Raw genomic sequence first — 25,379 nt, forward strand, 5'->3', positions numbered from 1 at the left:
CGAATTTGCTGGAGGAGTTGTTATTGAGTTTTTAAATATGCAACTGCACTGTCTTAGAATTGCAATCCTTAGGAGTGGCAAATCATCCAAAATCAGATGTGGGCAAGTCATCACAGGTGTTAAAGCAACCACAGATGAAAGCATCAGAACCATCATTTGGAATGGTGCTATTCAAATAAATCAAAATCCGTGCAGTAAAATGCGTTCACCCAGATAATGCGACAGACATTGGTTCGCGTTCTGAGAGAAATCATAATAAATAACCTTAAACCATTATTTGCAGCACTCCATTAATTGAATTGTCATTTCGAACCAACCATCCTTCCACCCCCCAAATTGCTGTTTTTCTGCTCGTCATCGGCGAAATGCTTAAAATCACTTGCATAAATTCGTCACGAAAACGTCGTTCATCCGCTCGGGTGTCATAAATGACAGCGTTATTTTATTATCCTGCGAAATTGTTCTCCCGTTCAACGCGTTGTCAGCAGCTGAAAAATGTTCATCTTCATCAGAAAATAAGCATTCGGTTATTTTGATTCTGCTCTTCCATCCATTAATCTTTTCCTTCCTTCCGTCTTCCGTTTTTTTTTCTCGCCACATATTTCTCCCGTGCCTGGCTCATCATCGATTTTCCTCCGCAGTGAGTATCGCAGTATCGCAAGCATCCCACGGAGATTCCCGGCAGAAGCCAATGATCATAAAAGTATTTAAGAAAATGTAATTTCACTCACGGAAGACCCAAATGTCGACTTCCCATGGCAAGAAACAGGTCGTATTTCGTGTTGCTGTTAAAGTGAGCGATGGGATCAGAAAAGCGCTGGTGATTGTATTTCCCCTGTGTGCGCGTTGGCGGACAGGGAAGATGACATTACGCCCGGCCCCACCGGTTGCTTCCTACGCTCATAGACGTAAAACAGAAGCAACCTTGGGGCCCGGAGGAGAAATCGAACAATATGAAGTTTAATTCATTTCCGACGAGTGCCAATGTTGATCTAATCAGTGTCAATATTGGCGGACACCAGTTCAATTTAGGCACTCAGACGAGCAATTGGGAATTGACTTGTGAATTCCATTTGTACCTACCTTCAATTATTCGACAACAGCTCCTGAATATTGCGCGACCTTCATTATTATACCCAAAAATAAAGTTGTTTCACGTGTTGTGTTGTTTTGACCGGGGCCAAATCTTACCCCCACAGACATTTCAATCCAAAAACATTCCAGGAAATCCTATTATTACTCTGTGCAGCCGGATTCGGCCTGCTCTTAACAGAGTCGAGGCACGTGAAAATGGCCATTTCCCCTCTCGCATCTATGGCCCCACACACTAGGAACTCGTACAAGATGCCATTAATTCTAATTTCTATTAGCAGCACTCGGTGGGACCGTAACCTAACCTAAAATTACCCGACCTTGTAGCGCCGTTTACTACGAGGAAGCACCCACTTGCTCACTCGCTCGGTGCACGATGGTCGCGGGGACAGCAAAGGACCAAAGACACTGAATTATGGTACCTGTGTCGGTTGTCGACGTCGTGCTGGAGCTGAAGCGTAATAAAAATGAATGATCACGGTAAAGTAAAATCGTTCAGTCGAGAGCGTGAATTTGGGTTGGAATTTGCTTGGCAAATCACAATTTTGCGCCTTGAAGCGATGCTATACGGTGCTCATTTATTCATTCGTGTGATTATTCATCCGTTTTGTACCACAAATCTTGATGGGAATGGATATGTTTCTCAGATTGTGTCACATTTACCCGAAACCCACTCATCCGAAAGACAGTTACCTGAATACCTCAACCGAATGTAACAAATACCCGAATCCAACAGCCACAATGTAACATCCACCTGAACTGCGACGTTAACCCGAATGCCACAAAGCATCCGAATGCAACAGTTACCCGAATGTAACATCTAGCCGAATTTGACTGTTACCCGAATGTGACAGTTACCCGAATGTAACAATTACCCGAATGCAACATCTACCCGAATGCGAAACTTACCCGAAAGAAGGATATTTTCGAATAATACGCAAATATTATTATTAGAAAGTCTTTTATTTCCATTCAAAAAGTATTTTCGTGAGTAGTGCAATTTGAGAAATAGAGGCGTTGAATAAAATCCTTTTCAAAATAATGAGAAGTGAAAGAATGTAGTTTTATAACGTAATATGAAGTTTATCCATTCATATGTATGACGCAGCCCGTTTACTTATAAGAAAACTGACAATTTTGGTACATACGTATTATGGCACTTAGGTGCAATTTTGATTATGAATTTATTTTTTCGCAATAAAATATATTCTGAGATTTAAATACATGACATGCATAATTAACCGGGCAACCGTAATACACCAGGTAAACGTATGCCGGCCGACGCTCGCTACCGCTCGGTCGGACCTAACTAAAGGATTCTTAAGGACTCGGAAACTACTGAATCGATTAACATGAAAATTGGTATGTAGGGGTTTTGGGGCCGGGGAAGGTTTTCGTGATAGTTTGAGACCCCTCCCCCTGTCTAAGGGGTGGCTGCCATACAAATTATACACAAATTTCTACATTACTCGGGAATTAATCAAGCAAATGAAACTAAATTTGGCATATAGCAGTTTTAGGGTGCAATAAATGTTTCTATGGTGCTTAGACTCTCCACCCCCCTCCCTAAGGGGGATTGCCATACGAATAGATACTCCTCCCCCCTCTCTTAGGGTGAGTTGTCATACGAATGAAACACAAATTTCTGCATTACTCGAGAAATTATCAAGCAAATGAAACCAAATTTGGCATGTGGAGGTTTTAGGATGCAATAAATGTTTTTACGGTTGTTAGATACTCATCCCCCCTCTCTTAGAGGGGGGGGGGCTGCCATACAAATGAAACACACATTCCTGCATTATAACTCGAGAACTAATCAAGCGAATGGAGACAAATTTGAGATGCGAGGGTTTTTGAGTATGAGAAATGTTTCTATGATGGTATGGGACCCCTCCGTCCTCTGGAATGGAGCGGGGGTCCCATAAAAATATTACACATATTTCAACCAAAATTATTCCAACCAAACATGACAATTGAAAATTTTCGGAAAACTCTGAAGGAAAAAGAGAAAATTCGGAAAATCAAATTCCCATATATTCTACAATCACATAGTGACAAGCGCTGTTAGTCCATTTGATGTTTGCGCTAGCGAAATCGATCTGGAAATGGATTTTAATGTGATAAAACGCACTCCTTCTTCTATCTATATTAATAAAAAAATATCGCCGAATGTGTTGATGAGAGCAGAATTCGAGGAAGGAATTGTCCGATTTAAGGCTGTCTATCATATTTTCTGTATAAAATATTTATTCCATGTAACGGAGAAACATGTTATTTGCAAGTGATTGAAAAATCTTGAACGAGAATTGTGTCTGAAAATAATCTGATATTATAATGATGAGTTTTGGTAGAAATACTTATCAACTGGGTCGATAAGAAGATCAATCAATAAACAGTTCTGCGATTGGACCCATAAACTTGCTCATAGTAAGAAAATGTGAATGATTGAAGGTATTGATAACAAAACACATATTTTGGGCGGGACGAAGTTTGCCGGGTCAGCTAGTTCATCATAAAAACTGCGCTGTGGCGATAATTACGTAAGATCCATTTTTCATCTATTTACTCTTTTCACAATTTCGTTTAAATTTTTTATGTTAATGTTACCTGCTCAATTTTCGGAATATTCCATAACCTATACTCATTTCTCAATGATCTCTTGGCCTTGAAGAGAAAACAGAAATGAAAGAAGACGGCATGTCAATTGTGCCTACACTATTTTCTAAAACTGACAAGGTGAAGTGACGACTTAAACATCTTTTTCGAATTTTCTTATCACAATTTCTCATTTTAATTCTTAACTTCGTAACACGAGATTCGACAAAACCCATGATCTGATTTGTCAAAATTTTTCTTTCTTCGTTCGGGTAAACAATCCATTCGGGTATTTGTTACATTCGGGTAAATGTGCTTCGGGTAAACGTGTTTAGGGGGAATGGTATTCGGGTGAATGGGACACAACCGTTTCTCAACGTTTGAAATATTTTTATTGGCTCCAAAGAAAACCGATTTTGATAACATAACTGTATGTATTTTTTTCTATAAGAATATTATGTTATATAGTTCGAGTTTGGAATACGTGATATAATCAGAAAAAACAATCAAGACGATAGCAGTGAAGAACGTTAAGTAGAGAATAATGTTTTGTGGAGTGATTTTTTTCATTTTAAATTAAAAAAAAAAAATAAAATCACTGATTCCTGTCGCTTCATTTCTTCATCAGAATCGACTGACTTGGTAGACTTGTTGCAAGATTTATGAAAGAATTACGGGATCTATTGCGAAATATTATGCGGGAACGCCAGAATTTTTTCAAATGCCTTCAACTCACGTACTGAAATATTAGGTTGGGGAAAAAGTTATCCATTATTTTCTCGTTGACTGACTTTAGTGATCAATATCTCGCGTAATATCGATCATACAATTTCAAGTTTAGGCTCGTTGTAAAGGTGGCATTTCACACTAAAAAATGTTTTTTGTTGTTTTTTTGTTTGTTCCATTCAATTATGAGTTACAGGGTATAAATAAGTAAGGTCAACAAAGAGAAAAATCGGTACATTTTACAATTTTTATTTTATTAATGTGAAAATACAAGCCAAGCCGCTGGAATTGTGATTGATGTTTATGTTTCCGATACTGTAACAGTAAAAAAACGGGCAATTTAATTTATTTTAATTTTTTTTTATTTTTAAAAAAAATTTTTTAAACTTTTTTTAAATGTTTTTTCCGTGCAATACACTAAATTATGATCACTACTGTCAACATATGGACCGTTTGAAGCTAGCAATTGACCAGAAACGTTCAGAATTGGCCAACAGAAAAGGTTTTGTGTTCCATCAGGACAACGCAAGGCCACACAATTCCGAGAGCTTGATTGGAATGTTTTAATGCATCCACCATATAGTTCGGACCTGGTACCAAACAATTATCACATTTTTCTCGCATTGGAAAATTTCCAGAGTGGTAAGAAATTGGGATCAAGATAAGATTGTTAAAATCTATTGCTAGAGTTTTTCGTCATAAAGGCCAAGACTTCGATGAGAGAGGCATTATGAAGCTACTTTTAGAAAGACAACAAATTCTCCAACAAAACGGTGTATATTTGACCCAAATCGGACAATATTAAAAATAGTTTTGAATTTCCCCCAAAAATAATGGATTACTTTTTCCACAGCCTAATATGCGTGCAGGACGGAGTCGATTATATACTGTATATAATCGAATCTTGTATATAATCGAGTAAAAAAAAATAATTTTTTATTCGTTTTTTTGTATGTATTTTTTGGTTTTTGAATATAAAAGATGAATTTGATTTTTGATTCGTCCCCTAAAGTCAAAAAACACCTTTCTCACATGAAAAAAAATAATTTATCCAGATTCTCTCAGAAGGTGATAGACGATCATGTTTGATAAAAAAAATCCTCCTACGAATATTTTCGAAATTCAACAATGACAGAGTTATAGAACTTGTTTTTTGCTTCAGACTATGCTGTCTCAAACTGGCTCTACATTAAAAAGTACGCTACAGAAGACGACTCTAATACTTTCATTTGAAAGATGAGGAATTTAAGTAGTGGAAAGGGAGGCAGTTTCGGACAACGCTTGTAAAAATTAAATGGTACAATTTTCAACCAAATTAAAAATATAAGTAAGTTCACTGCCCTTCCACCAACAGCTGTCATATGGTTTGACATCTCCTGGTCGTTTATTACTTATGAAAACAACACAGTGCCCTTTTTCATACACGTTTCGAAACTTTTGAGCTTGAAGTTGTAAGTATTTCCCTAATTCCTTTGTGAACGATTTAGAAATTTAGGTAACCACCTCAGTTAGTAACTAATATGAAATGAAAAAAACCTGCATACAACGGGAAAATAAATGTCTATTTTTTAGATAAAATTATGATTTGTTTTCGGATGGTGGTGGGGCACATTCGGACATTGTTCACCGGGCACATTCGGACACTGTTTAATGCCTCATAAAATTTGTGTCTGATTGTTGTTTACTAACAAACATCAATTTTGTCTGATTCTCAGACTGAATGATGGTTCGAAACTACAAAAAGAAAACCGATAGAACCAGCATCAACGAAAATGAGATGTAAAGAGCTATCGAACTAGTTTCATGATTCTAGCTCACAGGTAGTCGAACTGGGTCCATTGTCTTTGCTAATTTCCCAACTAACGGTTGCATAACGGGAAAACTGTTTCTCAATGTTTTGGAACATTTGAAAAAAGTAGCAGAAAGCAACGTAAATCATTTTCATAAAATCAAAAATCAAACAAAAAGTTATTGCAAAAAGATATTTCACCACCTTATGTCACAAATCGCTTACAACCGCTGGATGTTTCAGTTATGGGCCCTTTCAAGCAAAAGTTCTCAGTTTCCCAGAACGATTGGCTACTCAACCATCCTGGAAAAACTATCTCTATACACCTTTCAGATACAGTTGCATCGGCTTATAATGCTTCTTTCAATCTGAGTAATATCCTAGCTGGATTCAAAATGACAGGTTGTTATCCATTCTCAAGAATGGTTTTTTGGGACAATGATTTTGAATGCTCAAATGATTTCACCTACTGGTGCGGAGGTAGCAACTGACTCATCGGGTAATACAACAGTGCTGCAAAACATTGCGTCTACATCCCAGATAGATTTTAATGTAACAACTTTGTCCCCGGAGAATGTTGAACCTTTTCCAAAAACTTCACCGCGGAAAACCACCATTCGAAAACAGAAGAAACAAAATCACGAATTTTTACTGACTCTCATAGCAAGCAGTTTCCTTTCAGACAAATACTGATGAACAGAAAAAAGCAGAATATGCTGGAAATAAGAGAAAACGGAAGTAAATGTTGATAAACATAAAATTTTAATGTTTTTTTCGTTGTCCGAAAGTGCCCCAGGACTGTCCGAAACTGCCCCACACATGGGGAACATTCGGACAAAAAGGCAATTTTCAAAAATTCGAATAATCCATTAGTAATCGCATCAACGCACACCTCTAACACGCTCATATGATACATTGATGTCGAATTGACAACCAGGATGAATTCAGGATTTTTTTTTCAAGTTCACAAAAAATATTAAAAATCAAGGAAAAAAAGTGCCCGAATGTGCCCCCCTCTCCCCTGCAGGATATATTGATGGAACAACTAAATTAGTGTATTTAAATAACATTTTGGAAGTGAAAAACTTAAAAGTTGATAATTTTTAATGTGTTATTATTGATTTTATCCTAAACATTTATATTAAAATATATTGTTTCTATGAATTAAATTGAAGCTCTTTAGCCGTTCTACAATTAGTTCTTCGACACCCAACTTCCATCTTTCTTAATTTCACTGCAATATCGATATAAACAATTCCTGGTGAAAACTCAAGCAAAATCTTCAAAAATCATGAATTTTACCCCACTATACATGCAACAGCCACTTAAATTTCATCTTAGTGTTGAAAGGTAGCATTTCTTCTTGAAATAAGTCATATTTGATATATATAAAAAATGATGTAAATGATGTCATTTTGATACAGCCTATAATTTATAATATTACATTTGCAAAAATGACAGTCAAAACCAATGATAAAATCTTTGCGTTAGCAAATTCCGTAAAAAACAAGCATTGTTCATTTCTCAGTTTTTGTAGTTGTTTCAACTATTTTGTTTGTTGTTTTCATGTTAACGCTTAACAGAATGTATGCACCTACAATAAATGGGTGAAAAAATGATATTTTATGCAGAAATCTTCATGAATATTGATGTTGAAGAAGTGTTTGGAATATGAATCAATTTTCTACGCATGATTCTAATTCCGAACACTTCATTTTCAAATGTAAATTTACTGAACTTTAATATTGTAAACAATTGAATAATCAAAACCCTGCAATTCCTTCATTTTAACTTCATTTACAGGTATCAATACAGCCTATAATTTATAAATATTAAGCATTTGCAAAAAAGTGACGGTCAAAACCAATGATAAAATGTTTGCGTTGGAATATTCTGTAAAAAACAAGAATCGTTAATTTTTCAGTTTTTGTGGTTTTTTTAAACTATTTTGTTTATTGTTCTCATCTTAAGTGCTAGAAATGGTAAGAATCTCTAATAAATGGATGAAATAAAATAATATTTAATGGAGAAATCTTCATGAAAATTAGTGTTCGGAATATTACTCAAGTTTCTACGCATGATTCAAATTGTGAACACTTCATTTTTAAATGTTACTTTACTGAACTTGAATGTTGTAAATAATTTAATATTCAAAACTCTGACACTCTTTGGGTTATAGACTTCATTTTAACATCATTTACGGGAATCGATATTGATATAGCGCCTTTGGTCCCGAAACCATGTAAACTATAAGAAACAAATACAATCAAGAATAACAAAATCAAAATCCATTCTTTTTTTGCGAGCATAACATTTTTCTAAAAAAGACTGGCTAATTGACTTTAATTTGATATATCGATCATATGAATCGGTTTAGTAGTTTAAAAGTTATGGTTTTAAAAAAAATGCATATTCGCTGTTCGAAATTTGAGACAAAAGTGATAAACTTATTTTTAGTTTTTCACCAGTATTCAGTATTTGTAAATCAATTTTATTGTAGTCAAATGAAAAAAGAAGGCTCTATTGTATCCAAAAATTAAATTTATTTTCCGAAAGAGTGTCATTTTGAGTAACGAGACACTGTTTAATGGCCATCAAAGCTGAAGTGTTCGGAATATAAGACAAAAAGGTAAATTATTTTCGTAGATTTTTTTAGAGTATGTTTCAAGTTTCTTCAAGTTTTAATAAATGTTGACAGTGCATCTTCGTGAACGCGAAAAAATTTTTCGCGGTTTTAAAAAAAAAATTTAGTGCCAAATGTCTTAAAATTGCATTACACGTCGAGATTTACTGTTATCTCGAAAAAAAAATTTTTTTCTGCGTTTGGTTTTTTTTTATGTGAAAAGTCGAAATTTAAAAAAAAATTTGAGTTAACTGTAAATCTCGATGTGTCATGCAATTTTAAGACATTTGACATCTAAAAAATTTTTTTTAAAACCCCGATTTCCGGTGATTTTTCAGTTTTCAAAAAACTCAAATTTTAACGTCTACCACACTATAAAATTAAGTTCGAATGGGCTTATATTTTGCATAGTGTATATTATCGCGCAAATCAACATTTCGCAACAAGTTCCGAATGAAAAATCGAGATAATTATTTTTATTGGCACTTAAAATCATACGTTTCGTCTCGTACTCCGAAAATAAAATCAAGTCCCAGTGTGTCGATTTTTGACAATTTTTTTCCCAGATGACACTAGATCTCGACGTTTCATGCAATTTTAAGACATTTGGCATCAACATTTTTTTTTCGAATGCCTCGTTTGCCCTTGTGTGATTTTTCGATTTTCAAAAAACTCATACTTCGACCGCTCTGCGCCACTCTCCCTTAAGTCCGATTGAGCTGATATTTGGCATAGGATGTTTTTTCAAGTAAACTGTAAAAAGTAAACATTTTGTATAGGGTAACTTTTTGAAATTTTAGGGTCGATTTTTTCCCATACATTCATTGGCACCCTAATATAGCCCTTTGACAACATCTGAGTTCCTAGAATTGGCTCCTCGGTGACAGGGCGAGGTAATTGATTTTTTTTTCATCACTACTTGTTTTATATGTCCATTATGAAAAAAAAAATAGTTGGACACTTCCAAACTAGAAAGTGGTGGCTTAAATATGGTATAACTTATAACTTATTCTCACGAAGTTATCTGCCGTTCAACGCATTGTTGTCCCATGTTCCAAAATCAGCAACTAAGAAAAAAGCAATCAAAGTTTTCTAGCATATTTGACTACCAGAAGGTTTAAAGCATTTCATTTCGGTAATGCACCGGGTTTTTTTATAAGCAGTAAACTATTGTTTAATGATATGTGAAAAGTTCCCGCCACTTGAATCAAATAAGCTTGATTACGATTTAAAAATATATGGTGGGACAGTTATGACTAGATTATCAACATGGGACAATTGAACTTGATGTTGTTTTTTGAAAAACTGGGAACAAACAATAAGTCTCTTGGTGTTTTCCGAAAGATTATGCATAAAAACATCGTTTTATGAAGAAGGACGTGATCTGTAACACCTTTGTCATTGTTTTTAGGCATTCGCCAAAAAGGTGTACACGTGTTCTGTTAACTTCTTTTTTAATTTTTTTTTTTTTTTTTGAGAATTAGTTCGTTTTGCCAAACCAGAAATAAGTGAATTAGCCCTGCTAAAGGCGTGACATAAAAGTCTTGTCCTTGAACCGATTCATTTATTGTGGATCTACAAAAAGTTATGCCTAGAATATCAACATGGGACAATTGAACTTGATGTTATTTTTTGAAAAGCTGGGAACAAACAATAAGTTTTTCTGTGGTTTTCTGGAAAATTAGGCATAAAAACAACGTTTTATGAAGAAAAGTGAAAATTGTAAAAAAGTAACATGTGACAACTATGCGTAGAACGGCAGTTATGGCCTCCCATAAAAATTACTGAAAATTTTAAATGCCGTACTTTGTTATCTTTTTCCGCTGAGTACATCATCTGTTGGAGCTTGGTACTAAATAAAACGAACTATGAAGTGACGAATAAAGTTCACTGAACCAAACAAAAACCCGCAAAGCAAATAAACCCGTTGATATGCACTCCACTCTTTTCCCCTCATACGACATCCATATTCCAAAGCAATGTTCCGCGAATTATGTATTGTCGGATTCTCTCAGAAGCGAACAGTTCCCACATTCACATAGTTCATAGCATACCGACGGGAATTCAAGGTTCGTTTAGGGGGCCGGAAGCCAAACGTCGCCGAGTCTCTCCCACGGGCAAATATTAATTAATCTGCTAATTATGAGTGTTTTGCGAAGGACGAGATTAAAAGCATGTCTGTGGAGTCGTATTTATCCAGACAGGGAACAGTTCCGCCGTTCATAATGGCACAATACGTTCATATTTGTGTGCACCGGTTTGTGTGTTCACGTGTGCGCACAGTGGGAATTATAAATAGAGCATGACGGGCTGTGTTTGCTTTGGTAAGCCACGAAAGTATGCCCTTGGAGAAGTTTTCCTTCGAACAACATTTCGCTACTCAATAAATCACGACTGATAATACGACCGGACAATCCCTGTTGATTCATAGTTAACGCTAAACACTGTTACCAAGTGGCCAAAGTTGTTCTTTATCTATCGCCTGAAGCTGCCATCGCCATCGCCATTTAGCGCCGTTAATGGGCCTGTCCAATAAATTCCTGCTGGACTCGGAGTCACGCGCTTCCGAAACCGCTGCCATAGGCATTCACACTCCCAGTCTGACAGCTTGGGCGAGAACAAATAAACACTTCCACGATTCGATTAAAGAACCATTGGACGGTTTTTATGATCTTTCCCCAATCTCACAATGGCAACAACAAGTGGGCGGCGGGAGTCAAAGTTGGTCTTTTGCGCCCAAACCGAAACAAGAAATGGCTGCGATTAATGACACCGGTGGCTTTCGGCCGACATCCCCACCCGAGAAAGTGTCTTTCGGACAGACTTTGCGATCAACAGGGTGCTGGATTTATAATTTCCGGTGGTGGTATTCCCAGTTGCGAGTAACTTTTTCCGGCCGATTTGTTGGTCGTACTCCCAATTAAAAAATTGAAACATTTTTGAAACACCAGCAGTTACAGTTCCTCGCGAAAGTAGTACGGAACAACACCAACATTGTGCGACGGAGCAAATTACAACAAGATTGCAAAATTTTCATCCATACTGTAACTTTTTGCTCCGAATATAGGGATTACGACGAGAGCGCGGAAAAGTGGAAACAGAGCTGTAACTGTGTCGCGTCTCTCCCTCTCATTACACGATATGGCATCCTTCGAATCACTGGTTGAACTCGTTTCCACAAGTTCACATATGCCCGCTATATGTTGTTGGAAGTTGTTGGGAAAAAGTTCCCATTGTCAGAATGTAACATGAGTATGCGACCCGTCTCGAAGTAAACATATGCAATTGTTTTTGATGGAAAAAAAAATTAAAGAGTAGAGCGAATGAGCAATTGCGAATATTCGACTTCCCGCTGCAAGTTTGCAATAGCAAACCTAAATCGAGAAAAGGCTCAAAATGGAAGAAATGTACAGTTATTCTCTAGAGAAAAACTGTCTTAGATAAAGTTATCACATATGAGAGAGCGCTCATTCTTATGATATCAAAAATAGGGTGATCAAAATTTTCGATGAAATAAAAAATACAACTTTCTTATCTTTATAGATAGAGGTAAACATAGTTCAACAATGGTGTAGTCCCAGTTATTTGAGACATCATTGTAGAACAAGGTTTTTTTCTATCTAATAATCGATGTAGCACCTTTTCTCTAAGTTGCGTTAGGGTCACCATGAAAAAAACTGTTGTAATATTTCAAATTCTACATGCAAACTATCTTTGAAAGACTTTTAGAGCTTATTAATACAAACATTTTGCGATGCAGAAGATGTCAATATCTCAACTCCACTCAAAGTTATTGATATTTCTTCCCAAAAAAATACGCTCTCTTCAATTGTTTGGTTTTTTTTTCTCTATTATAGTGACTTTCAACACATTTCGGATGGTTCGTCACTTTTACTTCCATTTTTTGGAAGAATGTCGGGAGTGAGAATTGAACTTATGATCTCTGCGTGAGAGGTATGGATGTCACCACTACGCCAAATCGCCTCCACGTTCAATTGTTTGTCATTTTTCTGGGGCAAACATAAACTAAGTTCATTGGCGGTAATTAAAAGAGCATATTCCACTCTACATAATGAGTGATTTGCAAAACTATGTTATTTTTCGTGTTTGAGTAAATTAAAATTGAAATCATGGGTTTTTGGGTAAAAAGCCATCAATAACTTTGAGTAGGATTAAGATATTGATAAGTTCTGCATCGCAAAATGTTTGTATTAATCAGCTCTAAAAATCGTACGAAGACAGTTTTGATGTAGAATTTGAAATATAAAAGCTGAAGCAAAAAAACTCGTTTTTTCATAGTCACCCCAATGCAACTTAGAAAAAAAGCCCTAAATCGATTATATTAACCCATTAACGACCAAGCTGTAAAATTTATTTTTTTGGCGAAAACCGTTGGTGTTATTTTGATTATTGACGCTAAAGAAACCCCAATGCTCAAGAATTATTTTTTCCCATCTTCCATCTTCCGGGAAATGACTGTTCGAAAAATCGAACATTGGCCGAAACCCGCACTTTTTATTTGCGAGTACAAACATACTGCAAACTGAAAGTCGCTTCAATTAGCAAATATACGGTATTCATAAATGCATCAATTTTACATTCCGGGACGAACAAGCACAGGAGGATGGAGGTCTCCAAGTATAAACTTAAAGTAATCTGCCTAAGGTGAGATGTGACATTTCTTCTTTCATGTAATTGTAACTTATTACTGGCAGGTTTTTTCTTTCATTTCGAAAGCATTTGCTGTTATTTTTATTGTTGGCCTTGGAGAAATGTTTATGCTTAAGAATCGTATCTTCCCAATTATCCTTTTTATCGAAAAATGGAACATTTTCCAAAATCTGCAAAGTACCAAAATTATGCGAAAAAAGGGATTGAGGATTGGGTGGTTATTATTCGGTCCGGCGGGAGGATATTCACACCGGAAATCTCATTAGAATCCTCGTAACACGTATTGATTATTTTCTCCAGTACCTGCACACACGAACACACGGGCCGTAATCACTTAAAGTTATTACGGACAAAAAATCGTACAGATTTTCAATAATATTTGCTAAATTAATTGGTATTTGCAAACATTCACAATTGAAAATGCAAAAAGAAATGAAAATCTTCCGTCTTCGAAAGTAAACGAACCAAAATGCGCTGCGGGGGTTAGATGTGTTGGTATTGGTTCAGCAGAGAAAAATGTTGGTTATGGCCAACGTTCGATTTTTCGAACACTCGATTTTCCCGGCTGTTATTTTCTTTTAGGAGGCCCAATCGAATGATTTCTGCCCTATGTCGCAATGTATGTTCTTTTATCAAAGTAATACTGTAGAAAAGTTCACATATTTTTGTATTTTATTGGGTTTTTTAATTGAAATTGAAAACACCTTCCAAACATACTTGCTTTAAATCGAATTTATTGCCCAATAAAGTTATACAAAATTGAATGAACTAGATAGTAAGTGGTAGCTAATAAATTAAGCTATCCTTTGGTGCAAAAACATTACCATATGGTTGTCTTCTAAAGACATGAAAAATGATCTAAGTTGCTGTTCGATTTTTCGAACGCTTGGCCTAAAATGGGTTAAGAGATAGAAAAAAGATTTGTTCTACAAAGTTGTTTAAAAAAATAAGGGCTACAATATTGTCGAACTATGTTCATCATTATTTCATCGACAATTCCGATCACCCTATTTTTTATAACATAAAAATGAGCGCTCTATCATATGTAACAACTTTGTCGAAGACAGTTTTTGTGTAAAGAATGAATATCTCCTAAAAAGTTGTTTAGCGCTTTCAATCTAAGCTACATTATGGTAACCATGAAAAAACGGGTTTTTACTCTAACTTTTGTATTTAAAATTCTATATCGAAACTGTCTTCGTACAACTTTTAGAGCTTATCAATACCAACATTTTGCTATGCAGAATTTGTCAATATCTTAATCCTGCTCAAAGTTATTGATGGGTTTCCAACCCAAAACTCATGATTTCAATTTTAATTTACGAAGAAAAACATAGTCTTGAAAATCACATATTATATAGAGTGAAATTTGTTCTTTCAAATTCCGTCAACAAACATTTTTTATATTTGCCCCAAAAAGAATGACAAATAAATGAAAAGAGCGTGTTTTTTGGGAAGAAATATCAATAGCTTTGAGTGGAGTTGAGATATTGACAACTTCTGCATCGCATATTTTTGCATATTTGAATTAGTAAGTTCTAAAAGTCTTTCGAAGACCGTTTGTATGTAGAATTTGAAATACAAAAGTTAGAGAAAAAAAACAGTTTTTTTTGTATGGTGACCCTAACGGAACTTAAAAAAAAGGCGGTCTATCGGTTATTTCAAGAGATAGAAAAAAAACTATGTTCTATAAAGATGTCTCAAACAACTGAGACTACAACATTGTTGAACTATGTTTACCTAGATAGTGGTTTACCTCTATCTATAAAGATAAGAAAGTTGTATTTTTTATTTCATCGGCAATTTTGGTCACCCTATTTTTGACACTATAAAAATGAGCGCTCTATTATATGTAACAACTTTGTCGAAGACAATTTTTCTCTAGAGAATAACTGTCGAGCTCTAAATGCTAATTTCCACTTAAATGCATCTTTTACACCATTGTGCAGTGGCAACTGTCCGTTTTACCCCACCAGTATAATTATTTCAATTATTTAAATGTTCTACTCAAAAATGAATTTACTTTTCCGTACATACCTAATATCGCTTCTCTGTTAACTCACAAACCGAAATACAACCATCAGCGAATTGAATTTTGATATTAAACCACTCAAAATGCTTAATATCGAAGCAGCTAAAATTATATCCACACGCGGTATCATGTATGATTTTCGGTTTTTGTTTCCCTTTCCCACTTTTGATCAGTATTCATTGCCATATGGTGGCTTGAATATTATAGAATAACACGTAGAAAGTGTTCTCGTTAACAGAAATCTGAAATTCAAAATGTAACAATAGAAATCAACTACATGTCCATATTACTCCTACTGTCCGTATTACTCGCGGATCCCCTACATTTATGAATATAGCCATTCCATGCCAAACCGATATAGTGGTTCTCAGATTTTCGTCAGAAGTGGTAGTTTTGTTCTTTATCGCAAATTATGAGACCCGTATTTTTTATTTTTTTGTTGGGGTTTCCATTTCCATTTCAGGGTGGTCCAAAAAAACCATTTTTTCGCATTTTTGCCAAAAATGACTTTTTTCAAAAATTCATAACTTTCGAACTATTACCGATTCAGATGATCGATACATCAAATTAAAGCCAACCACCTTTTTTTTTATAAAAAAAATGCTACACCTGCAGAAAATTTGAATTCCGCTCGCGCTATTATTGATTGTATTCGTTTTTTGTTGTTTTCATAGTCTCGGGACCAAAGGCGTTATAGTTTTTTATATTTTTTCTGGAAAGCTGAGGATTTTTCACATAACATATCTTTCGTATAACATATCGTTTTTATTTTGTTTTTAAGTAATGATTTTTCAAAGTTACCCGATGGTCCAAAAAATCATTTTCCCCTTTTATCCAAAAATGTTTTTTTCCAAAAATTTATTACTTTCCAACTACTGGACCGATTCAGATGATCGACATATCAAATTAAAGCCTACTAGAAAAGTCTTCTTTTTAAAATAACACATTTGCCAATTTATTGGATTATAGTCACACACATCCAGTCTAGTCGCATAGAAATATTGAACGAAAACATGTTAAATTTGAAAAATCAAAACTTAAAAAGGAAAAATAACACCTCTCTGGTATTCGGATATATTATGTGAAAAACCTCAGCTTTCAAGAAAAAATATAAAAAAAATATGGCGCCCGTGGTCCCGAAACGGTGTAAGCTATAAAAAACAAATTATAATCAATAATAACGAAAACAAAATCCATTTTTATTCAGAGTGATATTTTTTCAAACAAGACTAGCTCATTGGCTTTTATTTGATATGTCGATCATTTGAACCGGTCCAGTAGATCAAAAGTAATGTTTTTTGTAGTGGAAAAAAGTGGGAAAAAAAGGATTTTTTAGACCATCGGCTAACTTTGAAAAATCATAACTCAAAAACGAAAAAACGCTTCCCTGGTTTCGAGATATGTTGTGTGAAAAATCCGCAAAAATTGTAAACGTCAAATTTCATTTTGGCGTAATTAATATTAGCTTCGTATTTTCGATTTGTGTTGCGAAAATAGTGGCGCGTTTTTAGGTCGAATAAACACATTTTCAAAATAAGACTAATGAATTAAAATTTGCCTTTCCTTATCAAATATTAACTCTATGTAATTAATTAACATGTTTTTTGCAGTTGGTGAAAAAATTATGGACGAAAATTGTGTCTGATAATGATTTTATATTGCAATCAAATTTTTTAGTGGAAATATCAGAAAATGATTAAAAAAATAGTTAAGTGTGGTTCAGTACTACGAATTTTAGTAATCAAATAACATGAAGTGATATTTTTTATCCAAATTCAAAATATTTAAAACTGCCTTAGGGAATGCCAAATTGATAGTTTCGTGTCCAACTCAAGCTCAAACTCATTGTCAGAAACGATATCCAAATCGATTGAGATGAATTTCATTTCATTGCTTTTGACATTCAAAGTATAAAAACAGCGAAGTTTTGAACCATACTCATTCATTACCTTTGTTATTGTCTCCAATGTAGTGAGAGCAAAAAAAGATAGAATTTTCCAAGCTTTTCATTCGAAGTAGTGTTCGCTAGCATCTCGTTGAATACTACATATACTAGACCTCCCATTTGTACCACCCCATTCCCAATTCCCATTCACTCCCGTAAGAATGATACGCAAAAAAAAACACGCTCATATAGTTAGCCAACAACAGCTCCAAATGGATCAAATTTACGCCTGAGTGGGTCCCTTTCTAGCTTGCACACCGGTCGTAAACTTCTGGTTTTAGTGATTTTTGATGGAGCAACAAGCTGATTAGGTCGTCCGGTTGCCAAATGTGCAGTGAGATGTCCATAAAGACTCGGCTTACCGGGAGATTCGGCGGGGATCCGACAAAAAAGACCTCCATCCCTTCTTTCCTCCCTAGCCACTCTATCATTCCAAGCGGCAATGTAAATATGCACATCCCCAATGGTGCCATGGCGCGGGTTGATTCGACGAATCGAGCGTGAACCGATTTCGATCGATGGGCAGTAAGGGTGATGGGACTGGAAATGGCCATTCCGAGCATTCCACACGATAAACCGTGTTGTGTACGGTTTGTTTCGCAGTGTGTTTGTGGACGAGCGAATGTGTGTGTGTGTATTCGTTCATTCGTGGTGGAACGAAATGGAGTTTTATGAGTCCATCAAACGTGATGCAACTGCGGATTCATTGGTTCTTTTGCTAGCCAAATAAAAGGCTATGCTTTCCCGTCGGAGAATGGAATTCACCATCATCGTTTTGACACGCTTGAGTCGGACTGAGTTCGGTCAGAAAAAATATTAATTAAAGCAAAACAAAAAACTGTTGAAAACTGCCCATAAAATAACAATCACTCTCCAAATGAATTTCGTTACTTTGTGGGCGATTGTACAACTTCCAAAACATCACTAAATTCAAGTGGACCGCTTTTCGCGCTCCCTAAGAAAATTGTGTCTTACTTATTAACGACCGAGCAGCTCGGTGAATAACGTTATCATCGCGGGGCAATTTCGTCTCGCTCTGGAAACGGTTATGCGAAAAGTTTTGATCGAATTTTTCTTCGGAATTTGCTGCAGTCGTTTGGCTGTGGGCTGTTACTGGCACTATTATATTGAAGTAACCGCAGCAAATGCTCGAATTGCTCGAAGTGATAAAATCAATCTTCTTTCCCCATTTATCTGCAACCGTGTTTGGTAGGAATCAGTATTCTTGTTTGCCTTCCTGAGCAGGACCTGAGAGACCAAAGGGAATACAATGGTTCTAGATTGGATGGCGTTTAATTATCTAGTATTCGATCTACATTATCGGTGTCCGTTAATGTATGAAATCTGCTAGAAAGCACAAATAAAATGCGGTTGGCAAAATTCCAATGCAGGACCGATTGGAAGCTGCTTTGCAACCGGAGGACCTTCCTGTGCGGGCAACTTTGTGCACTGGTTCTCTTGTCGTTTATTTCCATCTCCACTAGCGCCGGAACGTGTTCTGTTTCATTTCTACTATCTTCGTGGTCATTAAAGAGCCATCGAGGGAAACATATGGACCCGATTTATGGGGATAATTTAGACTCTATTAGATTCTGCTGTCGATCCGCTCAGCACCACTTTGATGTCGATCATTTGCAGCTGCATGATTGGAGGTGTGTGAAACTGAGTGGTTTTCTGCTGTGGGCCTTTGCTCGAATCGCCTTTGCCATAACCCAGTCATATTTCATCGGCTTTTAATTAAACATTTATTAATTTATTGCCTTTGGCACAAGTCGAGAAGGTGGTATACAACTCTGACCAACGACGTGAGTTTAGCCGAGAGATACATTTGCCATAAGTGTTTCTATGTGCCGTTGGCAATAATCATCCTAGGAAAGTTTTAATATTGATCGAACCAAGAATAGTTATCCACTTTCAGTAAGTCGTACGTGTTGCGAACCTATACTCTATCAATATATTGACCACCGGAAGTAACCATCGCTGTTGGCGAAAGTTTCCCAACAATTGAATCAAAAAGTATTCCGGATGCCATTAAGCGGAAAAAGAATGGAGCTCATGGACAAAATCAAATGGATTCTATCTTTTATACAAGTAACGTATACGCACTCAGTGTTGTAACACCGAACGAGAGTAGCTATCAGTCAACAGTTGGACAAACTATGCTAGGATTTAATTTCAGCACTTACATCTTTAATTAAATACAGTTCAATTCTAGAACATAAGACAATAGAGAAGCGGCAATAGTTCCCTAGAAAATGGATGAACATGGTACACATGATATTTCACAATATGTATTGTATTGGGACTTCGCAATTTATATTTGTGAAAACTATAAACTTTAGTGCGTAATAACCTGTCCAGAAGACACACATGAACTCGAGTCACTTTCCATCATTTTTTCATTGACGTTTCTCTTGACAAACCAGCCACGAAATTTCGCCAAAAAGCACGTTTTGCATCAATTGTTGCAAAATTGTCTTTAACACTGGAAGCATTACGGTGACAATGGTTCTGATGGAGTCGGAAACATAAAAATAAGTAAAGATTTAATCCACAATGTCAAACAATTTTATAAATCCCGATTGGGAAGTTGAACTGGACGGAAAAACAGGGACAGTTGGGGTTTTTGATGTCCCCTCGAGTGCTGATACGTTCAAAGGTGAACTTTTCCCACGGAAGTCAGGAGGAACCTCATTTTGCTTGTCCGCTGCACTCGATTTCTTAGGCAAGCTAGCAGGGGGTATCGCTGAAGAGCCTTGTCCTTGAAATTTGGGAGTGGTCACTTTTTTGCGCCCTTTGAAAAATAAACGGAGTGTCCTCGTTAACTGTATCCGCTTCCATTTCGTCAACCGGCAGTGAAGCAAAGACATTGTTTGTTGGTAATGGTACTTGTTGTTGAGCCAGTGGAGAAACGGCCTCTAAAATTTCCGCAAAAGTGTGCTTCGAGCGCTTCTGTTTATCCCAGCGACTCTTGTAAGTTTCACAAGCTGAGAGCACGTGTGGGGTTTCTCCGCAATGTGGACACTTATGCTCAGTCCCACAGCAGGATCTACCTAAATGTTGCTCTCCGCAAGTGGCACAGCGCTCCTTGTTGGCATAATAAGCTGCTGTATGAACAACTGACTTGCATTTGTTGTCGCACCGGTAGCCTCAATTTGTCCACCATAACGTAGTCAGGGAGGACGGAACCAGCAGCACTAACAACCACCAATGCGGAAAAAATAAATGCACTAACGGTAGCCGATCACGCTAACGGGATCGTACACAAAACATGACTGCTCGAAGCTGTCGACAAGGAATGAATTTTGTCAATGTCAAATGTCAGAAAACTACCTTCACCCTTACATCATTTAGTTGGTAAAGTAGATGAATATTTCATGGGTAAAACTACGGTTCTTCAAAGGGTTTCTTTATTTTTCTCCCAAAAACTCATAAATAACTTGATTGTTTTGATCAAGTGAACTAATTCACGCTTAGCTTTTCAATATGACCTATCTGTTTTGATCGATTCTCTTTATTGGCTTTCGCTTCCAATTACCACGACCTTGCAGACAGACTTTGCGCCAGTTTTGCCACATAGTTTGATTAACGAGGTTCCCCCCTACACTCCTGAACATCGCACAGATCAGGAAACGCTTTAACCGATGAGTAATTAACGGCAGAGAATGACGATGAAGAGAATCAATCATAATAGATACCGTTCTGAATCATATTTCGGACACTTTGTAATAATATCTTGAAATGCTTAATGCCCTGATGATATAACTGTGAAATTAATATCACTATTGATTCTTTAGATTATCTTGGTTTCACTGTCAGTTTATATTAGATTTACTTTTTAATTATAATATAGAAGGCAAAAATATAACAGCACTACTCATTATTGTTTGCTTTTGACGTTCACTTAGGCATCAAAAAAACATTTTCGATCTTCCAAATTTCCTTTACTTTTAGATTTTCGAGGACCAAAAAATCCTCTATTGGGCGGCATTGGGGCAAGTTTGTTGGGTTACGATCTTTCGGCACGAACGGTATCTTTTTCTCCTCAAGATACGTCAGCGTCTTCTTGGCGTAATGGGAAGACGCCTTGTCCGGCCAGAAGACGTACTTCCCATCCGCGTGATGCTCGTTCAGGAACGGCTGCAGGATTTTATCGAGGCACTCTTCTCGATAGATTTGTTGGTTGATTGCCAGACCGTCCGGCTTAAACCAAGGCTTTGAAATGCCCCGGTCGGAAATGGCGATGTACAACATAACTTTTTTTTCGAACTTGTGCTTGCACTTGTATTTCACTTCAGGCGGTGTGGATGACTTGTCGCTGGAGTAGTAATTATCATTTCCTGGAATATGCGTTTTGGACAGCGGAAAATAGCTTTCGTCGTCCAGAACGAAAAACGTCCCGCGGTATTTTTTGGTCATCCACCGATACTGTGATTTAACCGTCTCAATCTGCTCCTCCGTGTACTCCGGCGACCTCGTCTTCTTCCTGCAGACGATTCCTTCCATCTTGAGGGTCCGATGGATCAATACGTGGGAGCAGCCATATTTCCGACCGGCGTCACGCAGGCTGGTTGCGTCCTTGTTGTCGAACAGCTTCTTTAACGATGTCTTCCTCTGCTTCGTCATTATCGTCACCGAACGACCACTTCCGACTTTCCGCTCTACGTTCAGGGAACCCAGGATACGATATACCGTACTGACAGGTACATTTTCTTCCTTAAAATGTGCCACCGTGAACTTTTTTCCTTGCTGGAAATGCGTTTCGTAGAACCGTAAAATGCGTTCGCGGAGCACGTGCTGTTTCGGACGCCATCTTTGCTTTGACTAAATTCAAACTAGCAAAACCAAACACGCCTACTGTTTCTAGGGAGCCCAAAGAGCAATTTTCTTGGAGAAAGAAAATTTTACGCTCTTTATTTGAGTTACTGAGAGGTATTGAAAAAAAATCTCATTTTTTATTTAACACCCGTTATAGTCAAAATATACGCAAAGGTAGAGAGAGAACGACTGCGATTCAACACAATCAACATATTAAATTCACTTGCGAGACGCTATCATGAGCAACACCGACACAGCCTTATTCAAACGACAGCACGTGTGTTCAAACAAAAGAAATGAAGTCTTTAATGAGCTCCATTACAAAATTATACGTATCCCGTCCAACATGTATTCGGTTGAATGACAAAAGCGAGGATTACCTTATACGCACGTGTTCATATTCTGTTCTATTCTGTTCTATATTTTCATATTCTGTTCATATTGTGTTCATATGGCTGTTCATGTTCGAACTTTTGAAAAACAACATCGATTGTCCGGACTTACTTGAAAAAGTTTCGTTTTACGTTTCTCAACGTCAACTTAGACAATTGCCTTTAATTTTCGTTCCTAGACATCGAACAAGTTACAGGTTCAACAGCCCATTCAGCAGCTGCCTAAGGGCATTCAACAATGTTAGTAGCAGTTTCGACTTTAATATGATTAAAAATGTTTTTCAAAATCGAATTGTGAACGTAGTTTAAGTTTAAGATATGTGCGACTAGGTTGGGCCGGAACATTAATAATAATAATAATAATTATTATTATTATTATTACGGAATTATCCAGGACCGGATAATAGCGACTAAAAACTACCGGAAGTACATCTTGCACGAAAACGTTGTTGACTGTTGCAGAAAGTGCAATAAAGTAGGAGAGACGATTGAACACGTCATAGCCGGCTGTGGAGCGCTAGCCCCACAGCCGGCTGTGGATGGCTACCATAAACCCTTCTGAAACAGAAGGGTTTATGGTAGCCATCCAGGACCGGATAATAGCGACCAAAAACTACCGGAAGTACATCTTGCACGAAAACGTTGTTGACTGTTGCAGAAAGTGCAATAAAGTAGGAGAGACGATAGAACACGTCATAGCCGGCTGTGGAGCGCTAGCCGAATCAGCTTATCTCAATCGTCACAACTCGGTTGCCAAGATTGTTCATCAACAGCTAGCATCAAAACGCAACTTGGTAAATCAGTTGGTACCCTACTACAAGTATATTCCGGATCCGGTTTTGGAAAATAGCTGCTACAAGTTGTACTGGGATCGCGAGATTATTACGGATGTCCGAATACCAGCTAATCGCCCTGATATTGTGGTCTACGATAAAAATAAGAAAGAAGTGCTGATAATAGACATTGCAGTACCGTTAGACCACAATCTACAATCTACGTTTGCTGCCAAGATAACCAAGTATCACGACTTGGCAGAAGAACTAAAACAAATGTGGCATTTGAAAGGCATCCGTATTATACCAGTAGTGATCTCTGCTACTGGTTTAGTTCCACACTCTCTCACGCAGTCATTGGAGGAGCTGCAAGTAACAGAGCAGCTTGCGGTTATGCAGAAAGCGGTGATTCTTGGAACGTGTAACATAGTGCGACGGTTCCTGAATCACCATAATTAGAACACGATGATTGTGCAGACACTATTATAAAGAGAAAAAAAGAAAAAAAAAAAGATACCACAGAGCCTAATCCCCCTTTGGCATTTAAGAAGCCCGGGGGTAGGTGAATATTCCAGCTCAATGCTGAGAAGTGCCATAACTCTATATAATAATAATAACCCCCTTTGGCATTCAAGAAGCCCGGAGGTAGGTGAATATTCCAGCTCAATGCTAAGAAGTGCCATAACTCTATATAATAATAATGATGTTCAGTTTGGTTAGGCGACCAAATAAAAAAGATAGAGTAATTTCCTCGGAAATTCCAGATCCATCTACTGATCAACTATTCTCTTGTATACTTAAATCTGTGTGTGTCTCTAATATGTGTTCTGTGTAACAAGATAACACATTCTCTGCAAGTTGTGAACGAAAATTGTCTATGGCAATGATTTGATATCATGGAAGCTTTATAGAAGAAACGTTAAGTTAGGACTGTCTTCTAAGTATTTAAACAACATCGAGTAATGATTTTCATTCAAATTATAGCAATCTATTCAATTGCTTTCATATTTGCTTATCTGATAGAGAGTAAATTTCTCCACGAATACGGATTAATTAATTTGATGTTTATTTTGTGCTAAGGCAAGATATCTGCTCATATCTGCTCGATATCCACGTGGAATCTATCCTTCATCGATCACAATCGATTAATTTTATAGATTGTTAAAACATTGAAACACATTTACAATACATTAGTTATTTTTTATCGAACAGCCAAAATATTCGCTACAAGAAATTTATATGGCAGAACAACGTTTGCCGAGTCAGCGAGTGATAGATAAAATTGTATTTCTAGCTAACTGGCACCGTTTATTCAACATTTAAAAATTGAAGGGGGTGGGATAGCGACCAGTTAATTTTGTGTGGAATAATTTTTTTGGTTGGAGGATGAAAAACCGCACCCTCAATATTCCAAGCGACACAGAAGCACTGATTATAAATATGTTTTCAAAAGTTTCCAATTGCATAATCGGTAACCATTGTTTCTTTCTCCCAACAGGTGAACGGTGCGTGGACGTTGCCAAATTTCGTTTGTGATTTCTACATAGCAATGGATGTGATATGCTCAACGTCGTCTATATTTAACTTAGTCGCAATATCAATAGACAGGTAAGTGCGTTTTGAAAACATTGTTACATTTTTCGTGTCTGTGTTTGTGTGTAGTCGAACTTTATATTATTGTCCTTCTCCGAATTGTTTCGAATGCACAAAAAAAACGGTTCCCTGTTATTCTCGGTTGGCAAAATATTGACTTTTACAACCCAGTCAAGCGTTCAAATAGTTCTCCATTGCCTGCGGCAATAACATGCTCGAATGAACGCATTGGATGCATTTTGGAAATCAAAACAAATGTTTGAAAATAAATGCACTTTAACTCATCTGTCGGATGGAGCTCTTCAGAAAACTTTTCTTTCCACTTAATTT

The 25,379-nt window shown here is 36.7% G+C and overlaps 1 protein-coding gene across 7 annotated transcripts in view; it reads left to right on the plus strand.

Moving 5' to 3' along the window:
* LOC129780098 (dopamine D2-like receptor) overlaps nucleotides 1-25,379 on the plus strand; it is a 542,669-nt gene that overhangs the window by 405,222 nt on the left and 112,068 nt on the right. For all 7 annotated transcript variants that reach the window (XM_055788028.1, XM_055788030.1, XM_055788031.1 and 4 more), the window contains exon 4: nucleotides 24,955-25,064. In XM_055788028.1, coding sequence (XP_055644003.1) covers nucleotides 24,955-25,064 — 110 coding nt within the window. The remainder of the gene's footprint in view (nucleotides 1-24,954; nucleotides 25,065-25,379) is intronic.

This window comes from Toxorhynchites rutilus, chromosome 3, assembly GCF_029784135.1.
Source record: "Toxorhynchites rutilus septentrionalis strain SRP chromosome 3, ASM2978413v1, whole genome shotgun sequence".
NCBI lineage: Eukaryota > Metazoa > Arthropoda > Insecta > Diptera > Culicidae > Toxorhynchites > Toxorhynchites rutilus.